Raw genomic sequence first — 26,878 nt, forward strand, 5'->3', positions numbered from 1 at the left:
AGCCCCCCCCACCTTATAGTTACAACAAAGACTTAACTTTTTTTTCTTTTTTTGCGCAAAACATTCATTTAATCATGAAATGTAGACAATCAGAGATAGATGGATGTAACGGTATCAAGGAAAAGAGAACACCGAGACTCTTCCACTTTTATTACAGGTTTTGACAATGAGAGCTTCATAAAATCTCATGAAATTCTGTTGGCTATACAATAAACATCTACTTCTGAGTAGGAGACATAAGCCACATTACAGCAACCAATTTAATGTGTAAAATAATTCTGGATTCTTATTATAAAAATATTGGCTAAAATATGAAACATCTTTGCAGTAAAACTGATCATGTAACTTAAGATTTCAGAAATGTCTCCTGGGAAAAATGGGAATGTTTCCTTTCACCAGATAAATTCTCAACAGTGAAACTTAAGGTGCCATAAATTAGACAAAGCTAGAAAGCAACATCATTTTACTAGAAAAGAGCAGTATGCAACATGGACTTCCTCCTTATCGAAGGGACAATCACTTAATGACAATGCCTTATTATAAACACAGGAAAAAGAGAATAGATTCTTCAGGAGGAAATGACACCACAAGATAATTCTTATAAACAATTTTCTTCTTGAAGTCTTGAACAGCTTCAGAGAACATCTTCACAAAATAGGCAGAGGCAATTCACATGACATTAAAAGATTCCTTTATATTATGACACACCTTCCTTAAATAGAAACACAATTCAAATAGAAACACATTGTAAAACTCTGTTTCTCTTAATCAAACATTTGTTTACTGCCACACTCAGCTATGAGCGGCATTTGGATGCAAAGGTTTAACTCGTGCTAATCTGGACAAGCCAAGGCGGAGACTCTGATTTGGAGACTTAACAGACACCCCTGCCAGTGGGCTCCTGTTGCTGTTGCTGCTTCCAGAAGTCGCTAAAAGAAAACATATCACCTGATGCTCAGTATGTTTGCAATCTCTTAACAATGATCAACTTATAAAACAGAAGATGCAAAAAATAAAAAAAAAGTAGGTATGGATTACTGTGGTATACAAGTTCTATCAAGTTATAAACAAGATCAAAAGAATCAACAGTATTAAAGGGCAGAAAGAATACAGCACTGCTTATTTTCAAACATGCTCAGAAAGCAAGATAATAACACCAAAACTTTAAGTACAAAAGCTGAAACAGGTAAGTTGGAAGCAACTAATACTGGTTATAAAGACACGAAGAAATGCGTGAAGTTGTAATTTCTAAAGTAGCAGAAAAATCCAATGCATTTTTGAAAATGCTGCAATTCTTACAAATACTCCTTGAATCTATTTTTTCAAATACTATTGTAAACATGATGAATATTCTTTTTATTTATTTATACTAGTTCATTTAAGTGACATGATACAGTATTTGTCCTTCTCTGAGTGGGGGTGGGAGTAGATGGTGAAATAGATAAGGGGGATAAAGGGTTCAGAGACACAAACTTCCAGTTATGAAATAAATAAATCATGGAGATGAAAAGTCCAGCATAGGGAATATAGTCAATAACAGTGTAACACCGTTGCATGGGAACAGGTGGGGACTATGCTTATCATGGTGAGCACTGAGTAGTGTGTGCAACTGTTGAGTCAATATGTGCCTTATATTTCACAAGATGAAAGGTAGTAATTAAGAGACATTAAGTAACCATGCAGTCTCAGACTGCAACCTTTTTTTTTAGTAACGCTTTTTATTTAATATTTCAAGTTTTTATTTAAATTCTAATAACATATGATGTAATACTAGTCTCAGGAGTAGAATTGAGGGATTCATCACTTACATATAACACCCAGTGCTGCTCACAATAAGTGCCCTCCTTAGTGCCCATCACCCATTACCACTCCCCACCCCCCATCTCCCCTCCAGCAACCTGCAGTTTGTTCTCTATAGTTTAGAGTCCCTTATGGGAGAAATCAGAGGGGGAGAAGAACCATGAGAGACTATGGACTTTGGGAAAAAGGAAAGGAGGAGGGGTGGGAGGATGGGTGAGTTCAGTGATGGGTACTAAGGAGGGCATGGATGGCATGGCGCACTGGGTGTTATTCGCAAACAATGAATCATGGGACACTATATCAAAAGCTAATGATGACTAATGATGACTAACATAACATAATAAAAAAAAAGAAAAGAAAAAATAAATAAATTTAGAAAGAGTCTCTAATGGTTTCCTTCCTCTCTTTTTTTCCCCCTTCCCCTGTGTTCTTCTGTTTTGTTTCTTAAATTCTACATATGAGTGAGATCATATGGTATTTGTCTTTTACTGATTTATTTTGCCTAGCATAATACCCTCTAGTTCCATCTAAATGGCAAGATTTCATTCTTTTTGATGGTTGAGTAATATTCCATTTCATATATATACTACATCTTCTTTATCCATTCATCAGTTAATGGGTATCTGGGCTCTTTCTGTAATTTGGCTATTGTTGATAACGCTGCTATAAACATGAGGGAGCAATACAAAAATACTGACTCAGACTGAAATCTGTCTCTTAATACCTAGTCATCAGGGGGTGACGACTGTGGACCAATCAAGAAATGTAAGTGAAAAGATATGAGTAGATTTGGAGTGTCTTAGAGAAGGAGAGGGGAAAAATGAGGATAGATAAAAGACAGGAAAATGGACACAGACAGGCTCTGACAGAAGACGACACACACTGTGTTTAAGGAAGAAAAATGGTATCTGTTTCCCTGGACTAGAGGGTGCATGTGGTTGGGGGAGAGAAAGTGGATATAGGACTACTTAGGAAGCCACAGGTAGTTTGGGCATAAACTGGACAGGGCCTGGACTAGGTTTTTGGTAATGCCAAGATAAATGAAGGTCAAAGAATTCTTGAAGAATCAGTGAGACTTGGCTGTAGAGCAAAAAACCCCAAAAAAACCAAACAAACAAACAAAAAAAACCCAAAGAGAAGTCAAGTCTGTAAGGGCATTTGTTAAATGCTGGAAGACCATGTACAGGTCCTGAGGCTTCAGTCAGACTGTGACCAGCGGGTCTTGAGCAAAAGGATTTGTTACCAAAAATAAATATCAGGAATGTTAAATGTTAACAATCTTTGACACTGTAAATCCACCACTAGGAATTTGTCCTAAGAAAATAATCAAGGATGTGCCCACAGATTTCTAAAAATAAGGATGTTTGTGCTTATTACAACCTTATTTATGATGCTGAGAAAATAATAAACAATCTCGATGCTCAGTATAAGGGAATGACATATGATGAATAAATGCAGTAATTAAAAACCTTGGTTTTGAAAAGTATGTAACGATATGGTGTGACACTTAAAACTAGAGGAAAAAATCAGCCAGTGATAATTTTCCAAGCCCCTGCCCTTGATCAAGAAATATGCCATACCTGGTGGGACCCACTTAGGTTTTCTGCTTTCAGCTGAAGGGCTGCATATTTGTAATGGTTTCCTAGTGGCCTCTGAAGGAAGAGAAACCTTTTTTGGTGAAGGCTGAGATTCTGATTTCACAGCAGCTGGAGCAGAGTCTCTTGAAGTCACTTCTTAAAAATAAATAAATAAATAAATAAATAAATAAATAAAATATATACCTATATATATATACACATATATATGGAACGAGAGAGAGAAAGTAATGAGCACTGGGTGTTATACACAACCGAGGAATCACTGAACTCTACCTTCAAAACCAATAATGGACTCTGTGTTAATTAACTGAATTTAAATAAAATTTTAAAAATATAAACATATAAAAAGTTTTGCACAGAGGAAGATTAAATCTAGCATGTAGATATAAAAATTATTAAGTTACATAGACTTATAAAAATTAAAAAGGCAATATCATAAATTTGGAAAACGCTTACATTCACTGAGAGCCTGAGAATAGTTATCTCTTATGAGCATCTGCAGGCGAGGCAGTATGGTACCCACATCACATACATTACTTTTAACTCTCTGAGCAATTCTGATACAGATATTCCTATCCCCACTATCAGATAAGGAGGAGAGCCTAAGCAATCCGCCTGTAGTCTGGGTAGGTGATTAAGTACCTGAGCCAGGATTAGGAACAAGGTCCACCTCCCAAGTCTATACGTACAGCCAGGACATACCAGTGTCTCATCAGTACGTGTCAATGAGACGATATATTAGGCTCTAGGGTTACAAAGAGTATAGCTCAGGGATCTTGTTCCCAAGGAACTTAGACTCTAATAGAGTGCAGTCACTAGACTCTAGTAAGAAGGGGAAAAAAAGCAATAAGATGTGTATTGCGCAGTGTGATGAGACAGAAGACGACTCTAGAGGTATGCACAGTAGGAGGGAACCTACAATCTATGTATGTATGTGTATAGGTTTAACAGGTCACAGGGAGGTTGTCTGAGGATAGTTTGAGCCAGATCAAGGCTGCAAAGTAAAGAGAGAGGAAAGTTTTCTAGGCAGAAGGAGAAGAGCATGCAAAGCTGGAGAATGCAGCCGGTTCTAGGAGAGCTGCCGGTTCAGGATGGCTAGATAAGAGCAGGAAGGTCAAGGATAGGAAGGTGAGAGATGGACAGGGTGCACATCACTGATGCAGAGTTTTGCATACCACGGAAGGAGTCTGGCTAGTCACAATCAGGTACTGATTTTTCTCAGGAAAACCTGTGTTCTGAATACATCTCTCTGATGGTAGGATAAGACAAGCAGACCACTTAGAAGGCTCTTAAGGTACTGTAGGGTAGAGGTGATAAGGGCCTGAACCAGGGGTGAATGGAGGAAAGAACAACAGATTGGAGATCTTCTAGGAATTAGATGGGGGCAGGCGGTGATGGAGACAAAGAAATAATCATGACTTGCAAGTTCCTGTCATGGGCACACTGCCTGATGGTGTCATTTACCCAGAGAATAAGCACAAGAATGGGACTAGGTTTTGGTTTTCTTTTGGAGGGATGTGCTGGAAATGAAGGGAGGAGGAGAGGTGAAATATAAACTCACTTTTAGATAATGCTTACTATGACATGATTTAAGGGATATCTAAATGCATATGAATACGTAAATTTTCATTATATACTCTTCTTAATGTTAACATCTAGTCCCTAGATGAGCACTGTCCAACAGAAGTTTTTCTGCTACAATGGAAATTCTGTGCTGTCCATGTGATAACCACTAGCCACATGTTGTTATTAAGCACTTGAAATAAATGTGGTTAGCAAATCCACGGAAGTGACTTTCAAAGTTTACTGAACTTTAATTAAATCTAATATAGCTGCATGTGGCCAGTGACTATCATATTGGACAGCACAGCTCTTGAGATTTTCTCTATCAAGGGAAAAACTGTAGCATGTGCCTAAATAAAGACTCTCAAAAGTTACTCAATACCTTATTAGTGGGGCTAGAACTATAATCCTTCTTTGCTGATTCCTAATCCCATTATTTAGCAGGTAAATTTTACTTCTAATATTACATATTAAACTTCCTTGTGAAGCAACATGCTTCAAGGTATATAGAAGACTTGAAATGGTAAATTCCAATGTGGAAACTGACATTTTATTTGTGTGTCTTAGTGAGGAAGTATAAACAAACGTCCAAAGAAAATATAAAATATGTTCATGTTGTTAATAACTTTTTCATATCTGTTTGTGGCTGGCAGAAGAATGGCCCCAAAGATGTCCATATTGCAAATGCCAGGGCACAGCAAAGGGGCTTAGCAGATGGCACTGAGTTAAGGATCTTGAGATGGGGGGTTTGTCTTGAATTATCTGGATGGCCCAAAGTACTCACAACGTCCTTGTAAGTGAAAGTGAAAATCAGGAGAAAGACAGAGAGAATCAGTGATGTGATGTGAGAAAGTCCCTACCTTTGCTGGTTTGAAGGTGAAAGTGGACCATCAGTCAAAGAATGCAGGTGGCCTCTAGATGCTACAAAAGGCAGGAAAAGGAAAATTTCCCCCAGAGTCTCCAAAAAGGAACACAGTCCTGCCTATAGCTTGATTTTAGTGCAGTGAGAACCACTCTGAACTTGTGGCCTACAGAATTTTAAGATAATAAATTTGTGGTTTTAAGCCACTATGTTTGTGGTAATTTGTCATGGCAGCACTCAGAAACTAATACACTACTTTCTCTCTAAAACCCCCTGTGCCTAAAATCTACTCTCTCAAAACCAGATGACTTTGTCAATTTAAAAGGACACTAACTGGGATGCCTGGGTGGCTCAGTCGGTTAAGCGTCTGCCTTTGGCTCAGGTCATGATCTCAGGGTTCTGGGGTCCAGCCCCACATCCGGCTCTCTGCTCAGCAGGGAGTCGGCTTCTCCCTCTCCCTCTGCCCCTCTGGCCCCCAGCTCGTGTTCTCTCTTTCTCTCTCTCAAATAAATAAAATCTTTAAAAAAAATAAAAAGACACTAATTAGAACCTCATTAATTCAAAATATAGTGGAGGGAGGAATATGCCTCAATCAGTATTTAGTTGTCATTTCTTAGTAAGTACTCAGCACCATGCTATTTTAGTGAAAGCAGCTCCCATGACTAATAGGGGGAGTCCAAATAATGGAAATTTTAGTTTCAAAGAACTAAGACATAAAAATATATATCATTAAGAAAGAAAAATCAGGTTAATGGAGGTTTTACTTTACAATAATCTATCATATATTATGAATTCAAGAATATCCTGTCTTCTTTTACATAAGAAACAGGTATTCCGTGCTCAAGTTGTCATAAATTCCAAGTTTTATTATAAAAATGGTTTCTAACGTAATTTGTTTTGAAAAACCAAAGAAGCCCTAAACATGTGGCAAAAGGGTTCTGAAATCAAAGACTAAGTAAGCATCAAAGCAAGAAATGAGAATCATGCAAACTTCCCTGTTCATTGTCTGGAAAAAATGTGGTCCAATGGCTAGAGGTTGGGCTCTAAATGGATAAGACTGGGTACAAATTCCAGCTCCTCAAATAATTATTCGTAAGAATTTCAACAAGTTATTGAACGTGAGCCTCCGTTTTCTCACCGTAAAATGCAGGTAACCCTAGCTGTCTAGGGTGGTCGTCAGTGCCACAGAAGGGGAATTCTAGTTAAGAGCTCCATAGGTAGTGGGGCTTAGAACTCTCGTCTGCTTTTCTCCCTTCCCCGCCCCCCTTCCTCCTATGTACCTTAGCTAGAAGTGAACCCTGGCAAAAAGTTAAAAAAAAAAAGGCAGAGAGAAGAAAAACACATTAAATAAACCAAACATATTTCCTTTATACAATTAAGTATTTTGCACTAAGCTTACCCAAAGTATCACATCTGGATTTAGGCTTCTTCTCCTTTTTCTCAACTGGCGATTTTACCTTCACTTCTTTCTTTTTAATTTCTTTCGCTTTATTTTTTCCCATGGTGAAGTCTTCGTCATCGTCTTCACTCTCACTAAAATCAGAGTCGTCCTCAGACTCTTCACCTAAAACAGAGGATTACATACCGATCTTTGTTCTAAAAAGTGAGGCTTCCATGTGTACCTGAAACTAATGTAACACTGTATGTCAATTCACTTCAATTTTAAAACAAAGTGAGGTTTCTATTGCCTTGACTTTACTGCCTTTGCACTAAATTCTTGGGCAGCTCGCATTCTGCTATGCACGGCAGGACTGAGAGCGTGGTTGCCTGGGTTGGAATCCTGGCCCCTCTGCTTACACGTTGTGTGGCCTCAGATAGTCTGCTCACTTCACTGTGCTTAGGTTTCCTATGTATAAAATGAGGACCATCATAAAGCCTACATCAGAGGGTTGTTGTGCAGACTAAATGAGTTAATACAGGTAGAGCGTTTAGAATAACATTTGGCAAACAACAAGGAAAACAGAACTGTTTGTTCTTACTATTATCATTATAATTTTCCATCAGTAATCTTTACTTTCAATTTTTCCAATTTAACTTAGTAACTTAAGAAGAATGGTAGGACATGATATTATATTAGCAACTCCTTCAAAACAAGGACCTTGATGGTAATAATAATAGTATACTTTTTTAAATCACATTTTAAATCAACATTCTAGGATAAAAACCCAGTGGGAATTGAGAAGAGACTAAACGTACCACAACATCTTAACTGATAATCCTATGTATGATTTCATTTGGGACAAACCTCTCATTTCCCACAAGCTCTTCTCTGTATTATATGGGATGATACAAGCCAGAGAGGTGATAGGTTAACTAGCTACAGCTGCTCTAGAAATCAACATTTTTCACAGAGCTGGAACAAATAATCCTAAAATTTGTATGGAACCAGTAAAGACCTCGAAGAGCCAAAGGAATGTTGAAAAAGAAAACCAAAGTTGGTGGCATCACAATTCCAGACTTAGAGCTAATAAAGCTCTATTACAAAGCTGTAATCATCAAGACAGTACGGTACTGGCACAAAAACAGACACATAGATCAATGGAACAGAATAGAGAGCCAAGAAATGGACCCTCAATTCTATGGTCAACTAATCTTCAACAAAGCAGGAAAGAATATCCAATGGAAAAAAGACAGTCTCTTGAACAAATAGTGGTGGGAACATTGGACAACCACATGCAGAGGAATGAAACTGGACCATTTTCTTACATCACATACAAAAATAAACTCAAAATGGATGAAAGACCTAAATGTGAGACAGGAATCCATCAAAATCCTAGAAGAAAAGACAGGCAGCAACCTCTGTGACCTTGGCTGCAGTAAGTTCTTGCTAGACATGTCTCCTAAGGCAAGAGGAACAAAACCAAAAATGAACTCTTGGGGCTTCATCAAGATAGAAAGCTTCTGCACAACAAAGGAAATAGTCGACAAAACCAAAAGACAACCTACAGAATGGGAGAAGATATTTGCAAATATCTTATCAGATAAAAGGCTAGTATCCAAGATCTATAAAGAACTTTATTAAAATCGACACTCAAAAAACAAAAAATCCAGTCAAGAAATGGGCAGAAGACATGAACAGACATTTCTCCAAAGAAGACATACAAATGGTTAATAGACACATGAAAAAATGCTTACCATCACTCATCATCAAGGAAATACAAATCAAAACCACAATGAGATACCACCTCACGCCAGTCAGAATGGCTAAAATTAACAAGTCAGGAAACAACAAGTGTTAGCAAGAGCGCAGAGAAAGGGGAACCCTCTTACACTGCTGGTGGGAATGCAAGCTGGTGAGCCACTTTAGTTCTTCTAGAAGCTAAAAACAGAGCTAACCCATGACCCAGCATTGCACTATTAGGTGTTTATTCAAAGGATACATAGTGATCTGAAGGAGCACCTGCATCTCAATGTTTATGGCAGCAATGTCCACAACAGCCAAACTACAGAAAGAGCCCAAATGTCCATCGACAGAGGAATTACTCAGCCATCAAAAAATGAAATCTTGCCATTTGCAATGACGTGGATGGAACTAGAGGGTATTTGCTAAGCCAAATAAGTCCATCAGAGAAAGACAATTATCAATCTTACTCATATGTGGAACTTATGAAACAAAACAGAGGATCTTAGGGGAAGGGAGGGAAAAATAAAATAAGACAAAATCAGAGAGGGAGAAAAACCATGAGAGACTCTTAACTCTAAGAAAAAACTGAGGTTTGCTGGAGGGGAAGGGGATTGAAGGGATGGGGTATCTGGGTGATGGACATTAAAGAGGGCACATGATGTAATGAGCACTGAAACTAATAATACGGAATATGTTAATTAATTGAATTTAAATAAAATTAAATTAAAAAGAAAAAAGAATATCTGAGAGTTAAGCAAGGATTCTTCTGTTCTGGGGAAGGCCAGGGGAGGGGAGTCAGAACATCATGTCTTATAAATAATAAATTCTGAACACTAAGTGTAAGTAAGTAGTAGTACTGTATTTATAAAAACTTCCTTATATTTTCTATATTATAAAACAGTAGATACTTATTGCAGGAAATATAGAGCACACCAAAGAAATATCAAGGCAAGGGGTGCCTGGGTGGCTCAGTCGTTAAGTGTCTATATTCGGTGTAGGTCATGATCCTGGGGTCCTGGGGTCCTGGGATCGAGCTCCACCTTGGGCTCCCCGCTTGCTGGTCTGCTTCTCCCTCTCCCACTCCCCCTGCTTGTGTTCTGTCTCTAGCTAAGTCTCTCCCTGTCAAATAAATAAATCTTAAAAAAAAAAAAAAAAAAGAAAAGAAATAGCAAGGCAAAAGAAAATCTACTCCTAACCTTGCCACTCAGAGATAACCACTGTTATGCTCACCGTATATAATACTTACCTATCTGTAGGAAATAATATTTTATATAAAAAATAACTTACATAAACATACCCAAGCAAATACAGCAATAGACAATAATAAACTACGGCTCAGACTCAATATTCATCCATACTTTCCTACATTTGTTTCATCTCTCTCTTGTCTTCTCTTCCCCTCCCTGCTCGGAGTATGTTAAAATAAATCTGATACATCAGGTCATTACACTTCTAGATACTTCTGAGTATGTCTCTGAAAAATGGGCTTTTTTTTTTTTTAACACAACAATGTCATTATCATATCTTACAGTATCAACAATAGTTTCTTGGTATCGTCTTCTACACAGTCAATATTAATCACTTTTAAAAAGAGCAGTATCCCTTCCCTTCTCACCCCAATGCCTCTGAGTTGTTGAAGTAACCAGGTCAGATGTCCTAGAGAACTTCCAACATTCTGGATTTGTCTGTTTTCTTCCTCATGGTATCATTTAGCTTACTCTGTGAGTAGGAATTTTCTCAAGGCTCAATTAGAATGAGGCTCACCTTATTTTTTTTTCCTAAGTGATCACTTCATGAGTGATGCTCTGTACTCCATATTGTATCAGTTCACAAAGCACATAACATCTGTCCTACTCTTAGTTGGCTCAGCTGCCCAAACTCTCATTGTGAAGGTCCTCATCAGCCCTCCATTGATGGTCTTTGCCTAAATTAACATCTTTATGATCTTCACATTGAGATTTCCTTATTCTATCTGTCTTTCCACACAAATAAAAACTTAAAAACAGGTATGAGAGTAATCAACCCGCATACTCGCATAATGATTACTGGGTTACATGGAAGTAGCCGTATAATACCAGCAGACCACATGGAGGCTGCTAGAAATAGTACTTTGTAAAATCAAATAATTATTTCTGGAGTTCCAAAAGGATCTAGGTGGGGAGGGCAAGTAGTGAAGTTTCTTCAAAATTTCAAAATACAGACTCTTGGAGGACAAAACGTCCTATATATCCAACAGTATTGTAGTGCATGTATTCTTTTCTTGGCATGAGAGGATAAATGGTAGGAGCTGGCTAAACTCCATCAAACTTTTCTAAAGATGGGGTCCAACTGATCATCATCAGGCAACAAAGAAAGTAGTTTAAATAATTTGGTGGTGGGAAGACAGAGCTCCCAGAATCCCAAGTCATTAAAATTCCATATTGGCAAATCTGGCAGGCCCAAACAGTGGGGTTATGGATTCTGTGAATCTTCAGATGCCCTTAAGAGAAGTCTTATGTTCTCTCCAATTTTCATTTTTCTTTCTTTACGGAAGGTCACAGTGATCCTTCTCTTCTCATCTAGGGTGAGTCAGTGCAAGTTCTGACATGTCCCGTCAAGAAAAGGCTCCCGCTCAAAAATAACTTCAGGTTGTCTGAAACAGTTACACATTCAAGTGCACTAAGCAATCACCTCTGAGGGGACTGGAAAGTTGTCAGTCACCACTGGCTTAGGGTGAAAGAAAATAAGTTGATTGTACTGCTCCCCAAAGTACACTAAACATGAAGAGGAACAGGTTTATCCTTCAATTTTAAAGGTAAAGCAGGCTTGGCTGGGATAGCTTAAGGAAGTTTACATAGCCAGATGATAGGATAAGGCTTTTGCATCCTCAGGTAGGGAACAGAAAAAGTTAGAGAGACAAGGAGAAAATTCTGTCTAAAGTTTAGTTTGTATAACCATGGCACAGGCTGGCAGGCAGTTATCACCACAGCTAATGAGCCAGCAACCTCCAACAGAAGGACTGCTTCTCAGGGTAGACCACAGGGCATTTTATAGGGAGAACAGCCATACTGTTAGTTTGGTGGAAACCAAAATAATGTAACGGCGTGGGGTGGGGGGACAAACCAGCTCTCAAAGAGCTGGAGAAGTAGCAGTCATTTTAGTCCACAGATTATGCTAGGTAAGGGATATTTCTTAGAATCTAAGAATGTATACTACTATATAAACACTTAGCATTATTTTCTCCCATTGTCCTAACCAGTCTCATATCTAAAGCTTTGGACATCCCATTTATTGACAAATCAGTTATCACAATAGCTTCCTGTTGTGACTACTGTCCTAGTTATAATGATAATGGCCCTAATAATCAGATTTCACAACAAGATCACCATATGACAACCACATTTCCCTCCCAACAGCTAACAGGTCTTGAATCCATCCAAAGGAAGGGAGAATAATTTTCAGTTAGAAATATTTCTTGCAGTCCTCATATCCAGCATAACCCCAGAAGCACACATTTCAGTAAATGTTTTCTTTCCTATTTTTGGAGTTTTCTATATCCTAAATCACCATTTGACTATACAGAACTCAAAATTAAATCTATTCTTCTCACAGAACTATGGCTCATATTTCATCTCAAAAATATTTGCTTACGCAAAACTAAACAAGAAAAACAACCTAAAACCAAGCTAGTTACTTTTTAAAAATGATTATTATCTTCTTTTAAAAAATTTTCTAATTGTGGTTAAGAAAAACCATATTAATATAAAATTTACCATCTTAATCCTCTTAACGTGTAGAGTTCAGTAATGTTGAATATATTCACATTGTTGTGCAATAGATCTCTGGAACTTTTTCATTTTGCAAAACTGAAACTGTACCCATTAAACAACTCCCATTCCTGCCTCTCCCCCATCTCTGCTAACCACCATTCTATTTTGTTTCTATGAATCTGACTGTTTTAGATACCTCTTCTAAGTGGACACAGTATTTGTCTTCTGTGACTGGCTTATTTCACTTAGCATAAAGTCCTTAAGGTCCATCCAAACTGTAGCACATGACAGGATTTCCTTCCTTTTCAAAGCTGAATACCCCACTGTATGTGAGACCACATGGTGTTTATCCATTAATCTGCTGATGAATATTTGGGTTGTTTTCATCTCTTAGCTATCATGAAGAATGTTGCTATAAATATGGGTATGCTAAAATCTGAGACCCTGCTTTCAATTCTTTTGGGATACATACCCAGAAGTGGGATTGCTAGACCATATGATAACTTATATTTTTAATTTCTTGAGGAACTGCCATCCTGTTTTTCACAGCGAAAATCCCACTACCAGTGCACGAGGGTCCTGATTTCTCTACATCTTCACCAACACTTGTTATTTTCTGGCTTTTGACATTCTGATGGGTGTGAGATGACAGCTCACTGTGATTTTGATTTGTATTTCCCTAATGATACCGATGTTGGGCATCTTTTCATATGCTTTTTGGTCATTTGTGTATTATTTTAGAGATTTTTAACTACTTTTAAAGGCATACAAGCAACTATAAAGTCACTATCCAAATTACAATTTCAATAAAAACTTATTTTTATAAAAGGATTTGAGAGATTATCTGAAATTCAAATGCAAATAACACAATATTTCTCTTTTTAAATCCCTATAATGCCTGAAACATAATCCATATAAACCCAGCCAACAAAGCAAGTGATTTCATTTCCACAGAGAAAGCAAACATTTGAACCATTAGTAAATAATTCAATAATCTGAACCATTATTAAAGACAAATTCATTTCACTGGCATGCTAAGTAGACTTGCAATTCATAACTTTAAACTTGTTTATGGATTGTTCTGACAAGCGTGCCTCAGATAACGGCAACGACATTCTAGAAGTGCTATGATTATCACCCTGAAAAAGCATTTAAACTGACAGGGGTTATTTTTATCATTTGGGGCTTTTTCATATTCAGTAACCTTAAGTTGGGAAGCATTCAGCCCGTGCTCTTCTATACTGTTTCTCCAGGGTGTTTTTTTCACTGGCTCCTGCTTTCAGATGTTCCACTTATGTCTGTGTTTCTCCAAGTAGGACCCCAAGACCGCCTGCTTCGGTATGACCCAGGTCATGTAAAACGGCTCTACACTACCTTCCTCTTCTTCAGGGCTCTTCTATGATGACACTGGATACATTCTACATTTCAGTATTGTCTGTATTCCCTCGCTTGAATTTAAACTCCTTAAGGGAGCTCTGGTTTTTGTTGTTCACTGCTATATTCCTAGTGTCCAGAATATGATGCACAGAACAGATACTCAAAGATTTCAGAATGCGGATGAACAAAATCATTTGTCAAGAGCATGTTAAAATCTGTCAAACTATATCACCTGATTTGGCAAAAATTTATGGATTTATTCATTCTAAGTTTCAATTAATATACCATGATGTCCTGTCATGGTTACTATGCGTCTCATCTGCCCTAATTTCTGAATGAGTCTGAGACCTGTCACAATAAAATACAGGTTTCATCTCACTTCAACCCCAAAATGTCATGAATTTCCACTACCTACAGAAAAAAGTCTACAGGTCTCAGAGTGGGCCTGAGACCCTCCATGATCCTGTGCCCACCTGTCCCTTTAGCCTCTTCTGTAACAGTCTCTCCCGCAGGCTCACTGGCTTCTTATATGGGTGCTTATCTATGCCACTGTTTATGCCTTTCTGTCAGTCAGGAATGCTATTTTGCCCTGGTATTTTGCCTAAATGCTACTCATTTTTCAAGGCACAACTAAAAGGTCACCTCCACATAAAGCTTTCTCCCCAAATGGCAGAGCTAAATTTGACTGTCCTGTTTGTTTCTCAAGTTTGCACATATCAAACATTTAGCACAGTGCCTCGCATATATTAATGGTCTCTAAGAACTTTTGACTGAATTTCCATAGGCTTAATTTTGAGGTAGGATGTAACTCACCAGTTGCAGAGTCTGGTTCAGAGTCATTAGCACTGTCGCCATCACTGCCTTCCAAAAGAATCTTCCTCTGTTGTACCACAGCTTTTGATGCTGCTTTTCTTTTCCCTTGAGCACCGTGCAAATCATCTTCCTCAGTAATCTTATCCAAATCTTCAGGAGAGGCGTAAAAACCAACGGGAAACTTTTTGTCACAGATAATATTGAAAGAACTGCGGATAGACTTCTATCACATCTATTGTTTTTAGGTGCCCTGCTCCGTCCCTCCGCTGCTTCTGAGAGATCACAGAGTCTGACCTGGGTCAATCCCAGTACATCAGTCTCCTGACGAGAGAGTCCAATTTAAGGATATGTGCGAGACTCAACTGAGGAGGCTTTCCCCCAAGAAACGGTAAAAACTGGAGCCCCTTTCTTCCGTGGTCAACAGTTATCGGCTAGAATCCGGGGGTCGTCAAGGCCCTCCCCCAGGGAAGAAAAGGCAAATGGGTCTGTAGTAAGAGGGAAGAAAACTAAAACACAAAGCAACAAAGGAGAGGAGGAGAAGGGAACCTTGACAAATTTAAAGATCTTGGTTCTAGCTACGGTGGCAGTGTTTAAATAAAAGTCAGAAAAATAGCAACGTTGATAGAAAAAGTAAATATTATTATTAATATCAAAACTTACCTAAATAATCACTGGCTACACTGCAATTGGAGATATGGGGAGACTTAGTCACTGTTCTGATTCCGCTGCTGCTGCATTTTTCAGTGCCTAAAGACAAAGAAGAAGGAAAAAGATACAGATGCACCTTAACCAGCCAAGGAGCAGAAAGAGGAAAATTGGTGCTCCAATGTAAAAGTCCCCAGATACAGAGAAATGATCCAAACTCAGAACACAGTGATTTACCTTGGAAAGGTTAGCATATGGCTAGGAGTTTGGGCTCTGAAATCACAGACTGAGACTTCTGTTTAAATTCAGGCTCTATCACTTACATTGGCTGTACAACCACGGGAAAGTTGCTTATCCTCTCTAAGACTTAATGTCGTCATCTATAGCATGGAGATAAAAAAAACAGTGTGTGGAATAATTGGATTTATTGTGGGTGATTAAACGCCGATCACATGTAGGAATTTTTACTGTAGTGCCTAGCACATAGGAAACAGTCAATAAATATTAGCCATCATTTCTGCGTAGGCAGACACATGCTCTTACTAACAGAACCTCTTCAATCATTGTAATAGCCTTAAAATGATCTAAAGTATTTCAAGAGGACTTTCAGTCATGATAATTGGTACTATTAAATCCCATTGCTATAAAGTGCATTCATCTATGAGAAGTGGTACTTCCAAGGAAATCCTGCCATGTATTCTACCCTCTTTTACAGAAGAGAGATGAATTTCATTTTCTCAATTTTTAGATATAAGATAATTCTCTTTTTACATTTCTTCAATTTCCTGATTACTAAATGGCTCCCTAATCAACAGATTCTCAATAACTTCCAAACTGGAGGCAATATTGATTTAAATATCTATAACCCTAAATAAGCTAATGAACTAAAAATATCCTCCAGCATAAGTTAAGCCAAACAACTTCATCCAAAACGCATTTTAACAGTTTGACTATCTTTTCCAGGAATAATGATTTCTGCCTCTCCAGAATATCAATATTGCCATCTGCTGCACAGTTGCCAGAAAAATCAAAGGAGAAAAACCCAAAGAGATCCACAAGTCACACATCTCTTATGTCCACTGAGCTTGCTAACCAAACTAGTATCTTCAACCGCTGTAAAAAAAATAAAAATTACCACCAACAGGTCATGTTTAACTGACTTGAATTTTGAGAGAAAACAGGCAGATTGTTAGGACTGTATAGACCAATTCATTTGATCAAGAGGTTAAACGTCTACTGTAAACAAAAATGTAACTTGAACACCCAAGCTCATAGTCCATGACCGCAAGCTGACAGTGAGTGTTAAGCAGAGATGTGTGTGTGCACAGAGATTTACACATCAGAATAAACAGCCGGATCTAACTGGGCCCTCTACAAACTGCTCCATTTGTTGTCCCAGGCGTTAACATTTTATTCTTTCCTCTGTGAAATGGGAAATGATGACAGAAACAATAAGGTTATAAAGATAAATATATGGAAAATGAAGTTACTTTTATCTTGAGCCTCTTCTACATCAGTGGTGACTGTTGGAAGTTCCTTCACTGATAAAGCTAGTGCGACTTCTAAGTCTCGCTGGTAGAGTTTGTCATCTAAAGCCATCCTAAAGTGGACACACAAATAAAAATGAGTTTTTAAAAACATCAATCTCAACCAAACAGCAAAATCTGTGATTTTCCTGAATTACTATTTAAGAGCTGCCAATCTCACAAAAATGTTTTTAAACAGTAACCATAATCATAACTGACAACACTGCTAATATGTAGTAATGTCATATTACATCTAGCACAAGAGACTGAAAAGAGGAGCAGCAAGCGCCCTTGTATGTACTGCTTCCTTTCTGTGTAATGTCAGTCCTAACTACCCACTCCAAGCACCTGCTCAACCTAGAATAAAGACTTGGCTCAAAAGTCCACTTAGAAATCTTCCTTGACTCACTCACACCTCCTTTAGACAAGCATTATAGCTCTTATATTAAACTGTTTTTTTTTTAAAGATTTTATTTATTTATTTGATAGAGAGATCACAAGTAGAGAAGCAGGCAGAAAAAGAGGGGGAAGCAGGCTCCCCGCTGAGCAGAAAGCCCAATACGGGGCTCGATCCCAGGACCCTGAGATCATGACCTGAGCCGAAGGCAGAGGCTTAACCCACTGAGCCACCCTGGCATCCCTTAAACTGATTTTTAACATCTGTTCCTCCCAATCTCAGTTTTAACAACTATGTCATCAAGTACTTACTATGTATGAGGCATGCACTAGATAGAATACTAAAAGTACCCTCAAGGAGTCTGCAATTAATGAGGAGGGTACGGAAATAAGACATACTAATAATTATCCTATACATGCAGATTATTATATCTCCTATTCAAGGTGGTTCAAAGTGCTATGATATATAAGAAAAGAACTCAAAAATTTTAAAAAAAAAGTTACATAAAAGTTGAAATACTGAGGAGCGCCTGTGTGGCTCAGTGGGTTAAAGCCTCTGCCTTCGGCTCAGGTCATGATCTCAGGGTCCTGGGATCGAGCCCCGCTTCGGGCTCTCTGCTCAGCAGGGAGCCTGCTTCCCCCCACCTCTCTCTCTCTGCCTGCCTCTCTGCCTACTTGTGATCTCTGTCTGTCAAATAAATAAATAAAATCTTAAAAAAAAAAAAAAAGATGAAATACTGAGATGTACCTTGAGGGATTTATTATTTTTTTAAAAACAAGTTTTATTGAGATATAACTCACATAGTATATAACTCACCCTTTTCAAGTGTACAATTCAGCAGTTTTTAGTACGTTCAGAGTTGAGAAACCATCACTGCTATCTAATTTCAGAGCATTTTCATCACCCCAAAAAGAAACCCTACATCCATTAGCAGTCACTCCCTGCTTAGCCCTCCCCAACACCTGGCAACCACTAATCTACCTTCTCTTTCTACACTCACCTATTCTAGACATTTCACATCAGTGGAATCATACATGTGACTTTCATGGCTGGCTTCTTTTGCTCCACATGTTTTCAAGGTTCATCCATGTTGTAGCATATATCAGGACTTATTTTTATTGCTGAATGATATTCCATTGTGTGCAGAGACCATATTTTATTTATCCATTCACCAGCTGGTAGACATTTGGATTGCTTCCATTTTTTGGCTATCATGAATAATGCCGTGAACCTTCTTCATGTCCAAGTTTTTGTGTGGGTATGTATATGTTTTCATTCCTCCCGGGTATATACTTTGGCCGGGTTATAAAATAACTCTGTATTTAACATTTGGAGGAACTGCTATCTCTGCTTTCCAATGTGGCTGCACCATTTTACATTCCCAGCAACAATGTGTGAGAGTTCCAATTTCTCTACATCCTCTTTAACAGTGGTTTCAGTCTGTTTTTGATTATGGCCATCCCAATGGGTGCGAAGTACTGTCTCACCACAGTTTTGATTTGCTCTTCCCCAATGGCTAAGAAAGTCAGGCATCTTTTATGTGCTTATTAGCCATTTGTAGAACTTCTTTGGAAAAATGTCTACTCAAATCCTTTGCCCATTTTGTAAATCGGGTTATTAGTCTTTTTACTGTAGAGTTGTAAAAGTTCTATATATATTCTGAATACAAATCCCCCATCAATTATATGACTGAAAAATATTCTCGTCCATTTGTAGGTTATTTTTTTTTACTGTATTTAAAATGTAGTACAAGAGGACGCCTGGGTGGCTCAGTTGGTTAAGTGGCTGCCTTCGGCTCAGGTCATGATCCCAGTGTCCTGGGATTGAGTCCCACATCAGGCTCCTTGCTCAGCAGGGAGCCTGCTTCTCTCTCTGTCTCTGCCTGCCTCTCTGTCTGCCTGTGCTCACTCTCTCTCTCTCTCTCTGACAAATAAATAAATAAAATCTTTAAAAAAAAAATGTAGTACAAGCAGCTCAAAAACAAAAATGAATTTTAAAAAAGAAAGAAGAAAAAAAACATGGAGTAAATTTCTCTTTGTTAATCAACTTTTCTCACACTTGCAGCAGTGAACCATATCATGCCCTACCTTCCATTTGTTAATACTCCCCCTCAGCCCATCTCTTCTCCATTCTACAGGTTTGGGGCCTCTCGGGACTTGCTTCCGTCACTCTCTCTTCTCTTTTGGTACTAACTAATGGAAATCCAGAATTCATCTACAAACTATAGGAACTTCTCAGCGCTGGACAACTCTCAACAATATAAAGAGAAAATATCTTCTATCTACAGAAAAATACATTGTTTAATTTTTATAAAATTATCCTTACAAATGTAATTTTTAACAAAGTAGCCTTATAAGACTTGAGGACTTTAGAGACAGGTACAGAGTCCTACCAAAGTAAGCTATAACTCTTAAACGTTGTAATTATGATTGTCTTAATACTTAAATGAGCATTTCCTTACATGTTTGTGAATTTCTAAGGCAGAAAGTCAGAAGGGGATGAATGTTACATCCCTGTTCTCCTACACACACTAAATAAAATAATCTCTCTTAAATGAACACAGCTAATGTATATTTACTCTATGTCTTACCTCTCACCTTTTTTTAGGTGTTTTCTCTTGTAGTGGGATATCTTCTTTCTGGACATTCTTCAGCTTAGGTTTCCTTGTTTCCAGTTTCAACTCCTTCGGTGTTGTTCTGGGTTTCTTATTTAAAGGTGCAGTTGCAGAAACAAAGTCATCTATTTATGTGTGAATCAAAAATAAATGTCTATGAAATTGCTTTTCGTAAGTAAGAAACAAAAACAATTTCTGAGCAGTTGAAATTCATTACAGTGTGCATTCAAGTTTTAAACATTAAGAAAATTGTTTAACTGACACAACGTAAAAAGTATTGTTGGCGTATTATTTACCTTTATTATCACTCATGCTTTTCAACTTTGTTTTAGCGGCATTTATTTTTAAATTACCAGTCTAGCAAAAATTGATAAAGTTTCAGTGACACTCAACATAAAATTGTTGCTATAGCTTTTACACTCATGCGTGACACACGTGTGCATAGCCTCTGACACATGTAGTCTTAATTGCAGCATTAGTATTAATACATGTTGTCTCTTTCAAGCTTCCCCGAGTAGGAATATGATAACTTGTGGCTTGCCCCCCACCTCCACTATGTCTAGAACACAACTGGCAATTTATAAAAATCTACTGACCTATTGATAACAGTAATAAAAAGCTACAAGTTAGAGTCTCTGCTATTTTCTTCCAAGTCTTAGACACACTTATAGTCGAGCCCAAAGCAAAAAAACAGGTTCCTTCAAATCTCAGGATTACTAAAACATTTGACTCACAGAAAGCTCTGGTGGTCTGAGAAATACAAAACCTACTTCAAAGTATAATGTAATCTAACTGAATCTTTCTCACACTTTCTGACCAAAATTCTCTTAATAGCAGAGACAAAAAAATATGTCAAAATCACGTATAGGGTATAGCTTACTCCTAACTTTTCTTCCAGGTCTTTTTTTTTTCTTCCAAGTTTTTATTTACACTCCTGTTAGTTAACATACAGTGTAATATTAATTTTTTTTAAAGATTTTATTTATTTGACAGACAGAGATCACAAGTAGGCAGAGAGGCAGGCAGAGAGAGAGGCGGAAGCAGGCTCCCCGCTGAGCAGAAAGCCCAATGTGGGGCTCGATCTCAGGACCCTGGGATCATGACCTGAGCCGAAGGCAGAGGCTTTAACCCACTGAGCCACCCAGGCGCCCCCAGTGTAATATTAATTTATTAGAATTTAGCGATTCAACACTTATAACCAACACCCAGCACTCATCACAAGTGGTGCCCTCCTTAATTCCCATCACCTATTTCCCCCATCCTCCACCCACCCCTACTCTGGTAACCATCAGTTTGTTCTCTATAATTAATAGTGTACTTCTTGGTTTGACTCTCTTCCACACTGCCCCCTGACATTTTCATCTGTTTTGTTTCTTAAATTCCACATATGAGTGAGATCATACAATATTTGTCTTTCTCTGATTTATTTAACTTGGCATCATACATTTTAGCTCTATCCATGTCGTTGCATATTAGTAAGATTTCATTCTTCTTTATGGCTGAAAAATATATGAGCCAGCAATTGCACTAGTAGGTATTTACCCAAAGGCTACAAAAAAATACTAATTCAAAGAGATACATTCAGCCTGATATTTATAGCAGCATTATTTTTTGAAATTTAATTTTAATTTTCAGTGTTCCATAATTCATTGTTTATGCACCACACCCAGTGCTCCATGCAATTCATGCCCTGCTTAATACCCACCACCGGGCTCACCCAATCCCCACCCCCTCCCCTCCAAATCCCTCAGTTTGTTTCTCAGAGTCTACAGTCTCTCATGGTTTGTCTCCTCCTCCAATTTCCCCCAACTCACTTCTCCTCTCCATCTCCCAATATCCTCCCATATTATTCCTTATGATCCTCAAGTAAGTGAAACCATATGATAACTGACTCTCTCTGCTTGACTTATTTCACTCAGCATAATCTCTTCCAGTCCCGTCCATGCAAAAGCTGGGTATTCATCCTTTCTGATGGAGGCATAATACTCCATAGTATATATGGACCACATCTTCTTTATCCATTTGTCTATTGAAGGGCATCTTGATTCTTTCCACAGTTTGATGACTGTGGCCATTGCTGCTATGAACATTGGGGTACAGATGGCCCTTCTTTTCACTACATCTGTACCTTTGGGGTAAATACTGCTATGAACATTGGGGCACAGATGGCCCTTCTTTTCACCACATCTGTACCTTTGGGGTAAATACCCAGTAGTGCAATTCCAGGGTCATAGGGTAGCTCTATTTTTAATTTCTTAAGGAATCTCCACACTGTTTTCCAAAGTGGCTGCACCAACTTGCATTCCCACCAACAATGTAAGAGGGTTCCCCTTTCTCCACATCCTCTCCAACACTTGTTGTCTACTGTCTTGTTAGTTTTGGCCATTCTGTGTAAGGTGATATCTCAGTGTGGTTTTGATTTGATTCTCCCTGATGGCTAATGATGATGAACAGTTTTTCACGTATCTGTTAGCCATTTGTATGTCTTCATTGGAGAAGTGTCTGTTCATGTCTTCTGCCCATTTTTTGACATGATTATCTGTTTTGTGTGTGTTGCATTTGAGGAGTTCTTTATAGATCTTGGATATCAGCCCTTTGTAGGGTCATTTGCGAATATCTTCTCCCATTCTGTACGTTGCCTCTTCGTTTTGTTGACTGTTTCCTTTGCTGTGCAGAAGCTTTTAATCTTAAAGTCCCAAAAGTTCATTTTCACTTTTGTTTCCTTTGCCTTTGGAGACATGTCTCGAAAGAAGTTGCTGTGGCCGATGTCGAAGAGGTTACTGCCTATGTTCTCCTCTAGGATTTTGGTAAGATTCATGTCTCACGTTGAGGTCTTTTATCCATTTCAAGTTTATCTTTGTGTATGGTTTTAAGAGAATGGTCGAGTTTCATTCTTCTATATATAGCTGTCCAATTTTCCCAGCCCCATTTATTGAAGAGACTGTCTTTTTTCCACTGGATATTTTTTCCGGCTTTGTCAAAGATTATTTGACCATAGAATTGCAGGTCCATATCTGGGCTCTCTAGTCTGTTCTACTGGTCTATGTGTCTGTTTCTGTGCCAGTACCATGCTGTCTTGGTGATCACAACTTTGTACTAAAGCTTGAAATCAGGCAACATGATGCCCCCAGTTTTGTTTTTTCTTTTTCAATATTTCCTTAGCAATTCAGGGTCTCTTCTTGTTCCATACAAATTTTAGGATTGTTTTTCCAGCTCTTTGAAAAATGCCAGTAGAATTTTGATCAGGATGGCATTGAAAGTATAGATTGCTCTAGGCAGTATGGACATTTTCATAATGTTTATTCTTCTGATCCATGAGCATGGAGTGCTCTTCTATCTTTTTGTGTCTTTTTTCAATTTCTTTCATGAGTGTTTTGTAGTTCCTCGAGTACAGATCCTTTACCTCTTTGGTTAGGTTTATTCCCAGGTATCTTATGGTTCTTGGTAGCAGCATTATTTACAATAGCCAAATTATGGAAAGAGCCTGAATGCCCACTGACTGATGAATAGATAAAGAATATGTGGTATGTAAGATTTTATTTATTGTACCATTAATGGGGATTTCACATTATATTCTGTAACACATTTGTGTTTTAATAGACAATGTGTTTCTTCTTAGGGAAAGGGACAAGAGGAGACAAACCCCACTATGAGAAACATGAACCTAGAATGGCTTACATCTAAAAAGCCATCTCACCTGGCCCTGTTCATTTATCACTTACCTACATAATTCTTGTCAGTCACAATTCTTATCAGCATAATCATCCCAAATGCTTAGAACATCATTTTTACAGCCTTAACTCATATACACCTGGACAATATGTTCAATGTTAAAGTTCTCTGTTATATAAATTCTGAGAAAATAAATTTCCAAATTTTTAAAGCAAAAATATGAATCTCCACTTACCATCGCTGTCAGAATTCTCAAACTGTGAGTAATTGATTGGTTTCTTATGCCTATGACCAAGAGAGAAATTTAATTACACAAATGCCAATTTCCCATCTCCAATCCTTAAGACCACTGAGTAAAGGAAAATGTGTTTTGACTCTATTAAGAATACTTAAACATGAAACACAAGTTCGATTTTACAGTTGGAACTTAGCATTAGCTGAAATAATTACAACTATAGTTGATATATCTGATAAGGAAAATATGTATTTAGATTACCATCAAAGTAAAAATAACCAATATCATTAACACAATTTACATATTGTTTAATTGCTGTGGGGCACTTATAAGTTCCTGTTACATGTATGCTTTAGTTTTATCTGTGCATTCTGTCTCCTTATTAGATTATAAACTTGACACTGAAAACTATTGTCTCTCTTTTTTAAATCTCCCCACAATACTAAATAATGTTCTTTATGCACTGGACACTGAAACAATGGTGAGTGACTTGTACCTGCCACCTGAAACAAATCTTTCTACTACTTTAGAGAGCCATTAGAAGAAAGTGATATTCAAAGTGGAAAAAAATGAACTCACTTTCTTCCTCCTTCCCCTAGGCACTAAATAAAACATCACTGTGGTTTTCTTGTCTATCTTCTGCCAAATACAAGTGTGAATAACCTAGTAGGCCAGTTCTTTCAAACAAAATGGTGTTCTATGAAAAAAGAGGTCAGTTCAGCTCCCAGCTCAATCTCACAAGTGCTTTCCCTGAAGACAACCACTGTAGAGTAGTTTATGTTGTACATATGTAACTGTGTCACTCTCCTACTCTTTGAAGTTAAAGAACTTGAAAGCTGAATAAAATACGAAAACCCCTTTAGAAACTCTGAAGACTGAATAATAGTAAAATATAATAAAACCTCTTAAAAAAAGAAGTACGCTCAACAGCTGAGTTATGAGAATTCTTACTGTTTCATCAAACACAGTCTTAAGTGAAACTGGCATTTTCTCTCTCTTTTTTTTTTTGTACTCTGAGTGTGCAGCAGTAATGAATACAAAAATATTTGTGCAGTTTGGTGCCACTGTCTTAATTTGTGCTGAGGCTCCATCAGTTATGCCACCATTGCAGTGCAGATGACAGAACGATGAATAAAGCGAGCAATATCTTGGGATTACTATGAATATAATTTTGACCTCATGGACCTCCTTACAGGGTTTCAGAGAACCCTCGGAGTCTGTAGACAGTGCTTTGACAACTGCTATTCCAGACAAGGGGATTATGTCTTAGTTATTTGGGTGTTTAAATCCATTTCAGACTTTGTGAGCTCAAAAATGGAACTCCTGATCTCCCATACCTGAAGCTATTCCCTTTCCTAGTCTTCCCTACCTTGGTTAGTACAAGGATCATCCATTCAAGTAGCTCAGGCCAAAAATACTGCGAAATCATCTTTGATTCTTTTTTCCCCTTACCTCTACATTCACTTCACCAACAAGTTCTGTTGGCAATATCTCCAAAATATATCCCAAATTTATCTGCCCCATTCCATGTCCACTGGTAATACCCTACTCCAAAACACTATCCAATGATATGATGGTTTCCCTGTCCCCATTCTGGTCACCCCATCTTCCATTTTTCTCCACCAGGAGCCAGTGAATTTTATAAAGCCAAAATTAGATTTCCTTGTTCTACTTAAAACTCTCCATTGGCTTCCCATTCTACATAGAATAAAATCTAAACTCCTTTCTAGAGCCTACAAGGTCCTACCTAGTCTGGCTCCTACCTATTTCTCTGACCTAATCTACAATTCTCTCCACTGCTTGCTAATGCTACAGCTTTAAGGGCCTTCTTTCTGTCCCTAAACATAGTCAAGTTCAGGGCCTTGGCTCTTGTCCCCGCTACCTGGACTGTCCCAGATTTTCACTGGCTAGCTCATTCTCATCATTCATGTCTCGGATTATGTATTATCTCTGCAGAGAGGTGCATCCTAACTACACTATTTAAAATAAGTTTTTCCTGCTCACTCTCCATCACTTTGCGGTATTGATTTGTGGTCCCCTAACCTTACCCCTTGACTGGAATGTAACCTCCCATGATCAGTACAGTATACCAGTAAACTCTCTGAATGAGTGCCTGACTCTAGGCCTCCATAGCACTCCACTGTGGTTAAGAAGGGGAATAGTTTCAAACAGTATAATGGAAAGCACAGAGGATCTAGAGCCAGAAGATTTAGGTTTGAGTGTTACCCTGCCACTCACTAACTGTGACTCAGCTAAATTGTCCTTTATGCCTAGGAGTTTAAATCGATAAAAACGGGGATATCTAAACTGTTATATCAAAGAATTGTAGTGATGAAAAAAATGAAAAAACACGCAAGCAGGAGCTAGGTGAAATGTAAAGCGCTGTTCCAACGCTAACATAACCAGGGCTTATTTGAATGGGTGGGTAAAAGAATCCGCAATAGCTGCGAAGGAAGGAAAAAGTTAGCATGCTAGGATACTTCTACGGATTGGGGGACTCTCAGTGGACACTGGACAGCTTCCCAGAAACCGTCCATCCCAGCCCACCGTCGCTACCAGCCGTCCTATTTGGCACTTTCCCCTCAATCGTGTGTAGACGAAGTTGCCTACAGCGTCTTCCTGCTTTTTCTCCCCATCGCCGCCGCTGTCACGAACTACTCACCTCACAGGCCGCACCATGGCCCCCTCCTAGGCTGAAAATTCGCAGCTTTCAAGTTCTTGTTGGCAGCAGCGGCGGTTTCAATTCCCGCCCAAAACCAGACACCGGAGCTCTCCGCCCCCTGCCACCAGCCCTCCAATGATTACCAGCCATTCTTGCAGCTGCGCATGCGCTCTGAGAAGAGCTGATTGCTCTCGTCGTTCCCAAGGCATTGCCCTTCCGCATCCGGTCTACCAAAGCCGAG

The 26,878-nt window shown here is 38.4% G+C and overlaps 1 protein-coding gene across 4 annotated transcripts; it reads right to left on the reverse strand.

Annotated features, from left to right (window-relative positions):
* Window positions 1-59: 59 nt before the first annotated feature.
* RAD51AP1 (RAD51 associated protein 1) lies at window positions 60-26,801 on the reverse strand. 4 transcript variants are annotated; one of them, XM_032874833.1, is made up of 9 exons: window positions 26,638-26,801; window positions 23,976-24,025; window positions 20,052-20,193; window positions 17,022-17,131; window positions 15,547-15,633; window positions 14,887-15,036; window positions 7,223-7,387; window positions 3,381-3,530; window positions 60-929 (listed from the first exon to the last, which is right to left on the reverse strand). In XM_032874833.1, exons 1-9 carry the CDS (start codon window positions 26,652-26,654, stop codon window positions 793-795), a joined length of 1,008 nt encoding a protein of 335 aa, XP_032730724.1. In that variant the 5' UTR covers window positions 26,655-26,801; the 3' UTR covers window positions 60-792. The 4 variants fall into 4 exon arrangements, with proteins under 4 accessions (XP_032730724.1, XP_032730723.1, XP_032730725.1 ...); XM_032874832.1 differs by having other exon boundaries at window positions 3,381-3,533; XM_032874834.1 differs by lacking the exon at window positions 3,381-3,530.
* Window positions 26,802-26,878: the final 77 nt, after the last annotated feature.

Source organism: Lontra canadensis, unplaced genomic scaffold (assembly GCF_010015895.1).
Source record: "Lontra canadensis isolate GAN:19392208 unplaced genomic scaffold, GSC_riverotter_1.0 scaffold53, whole genome shotgun sequence".
In the NCBI taxonomy this organism is placed as follows: Eukaryota; Metazoa; Chordata; class Mammalia; order Carnivora; family Mustelidae; genus Lontra; species Lontra canadensis.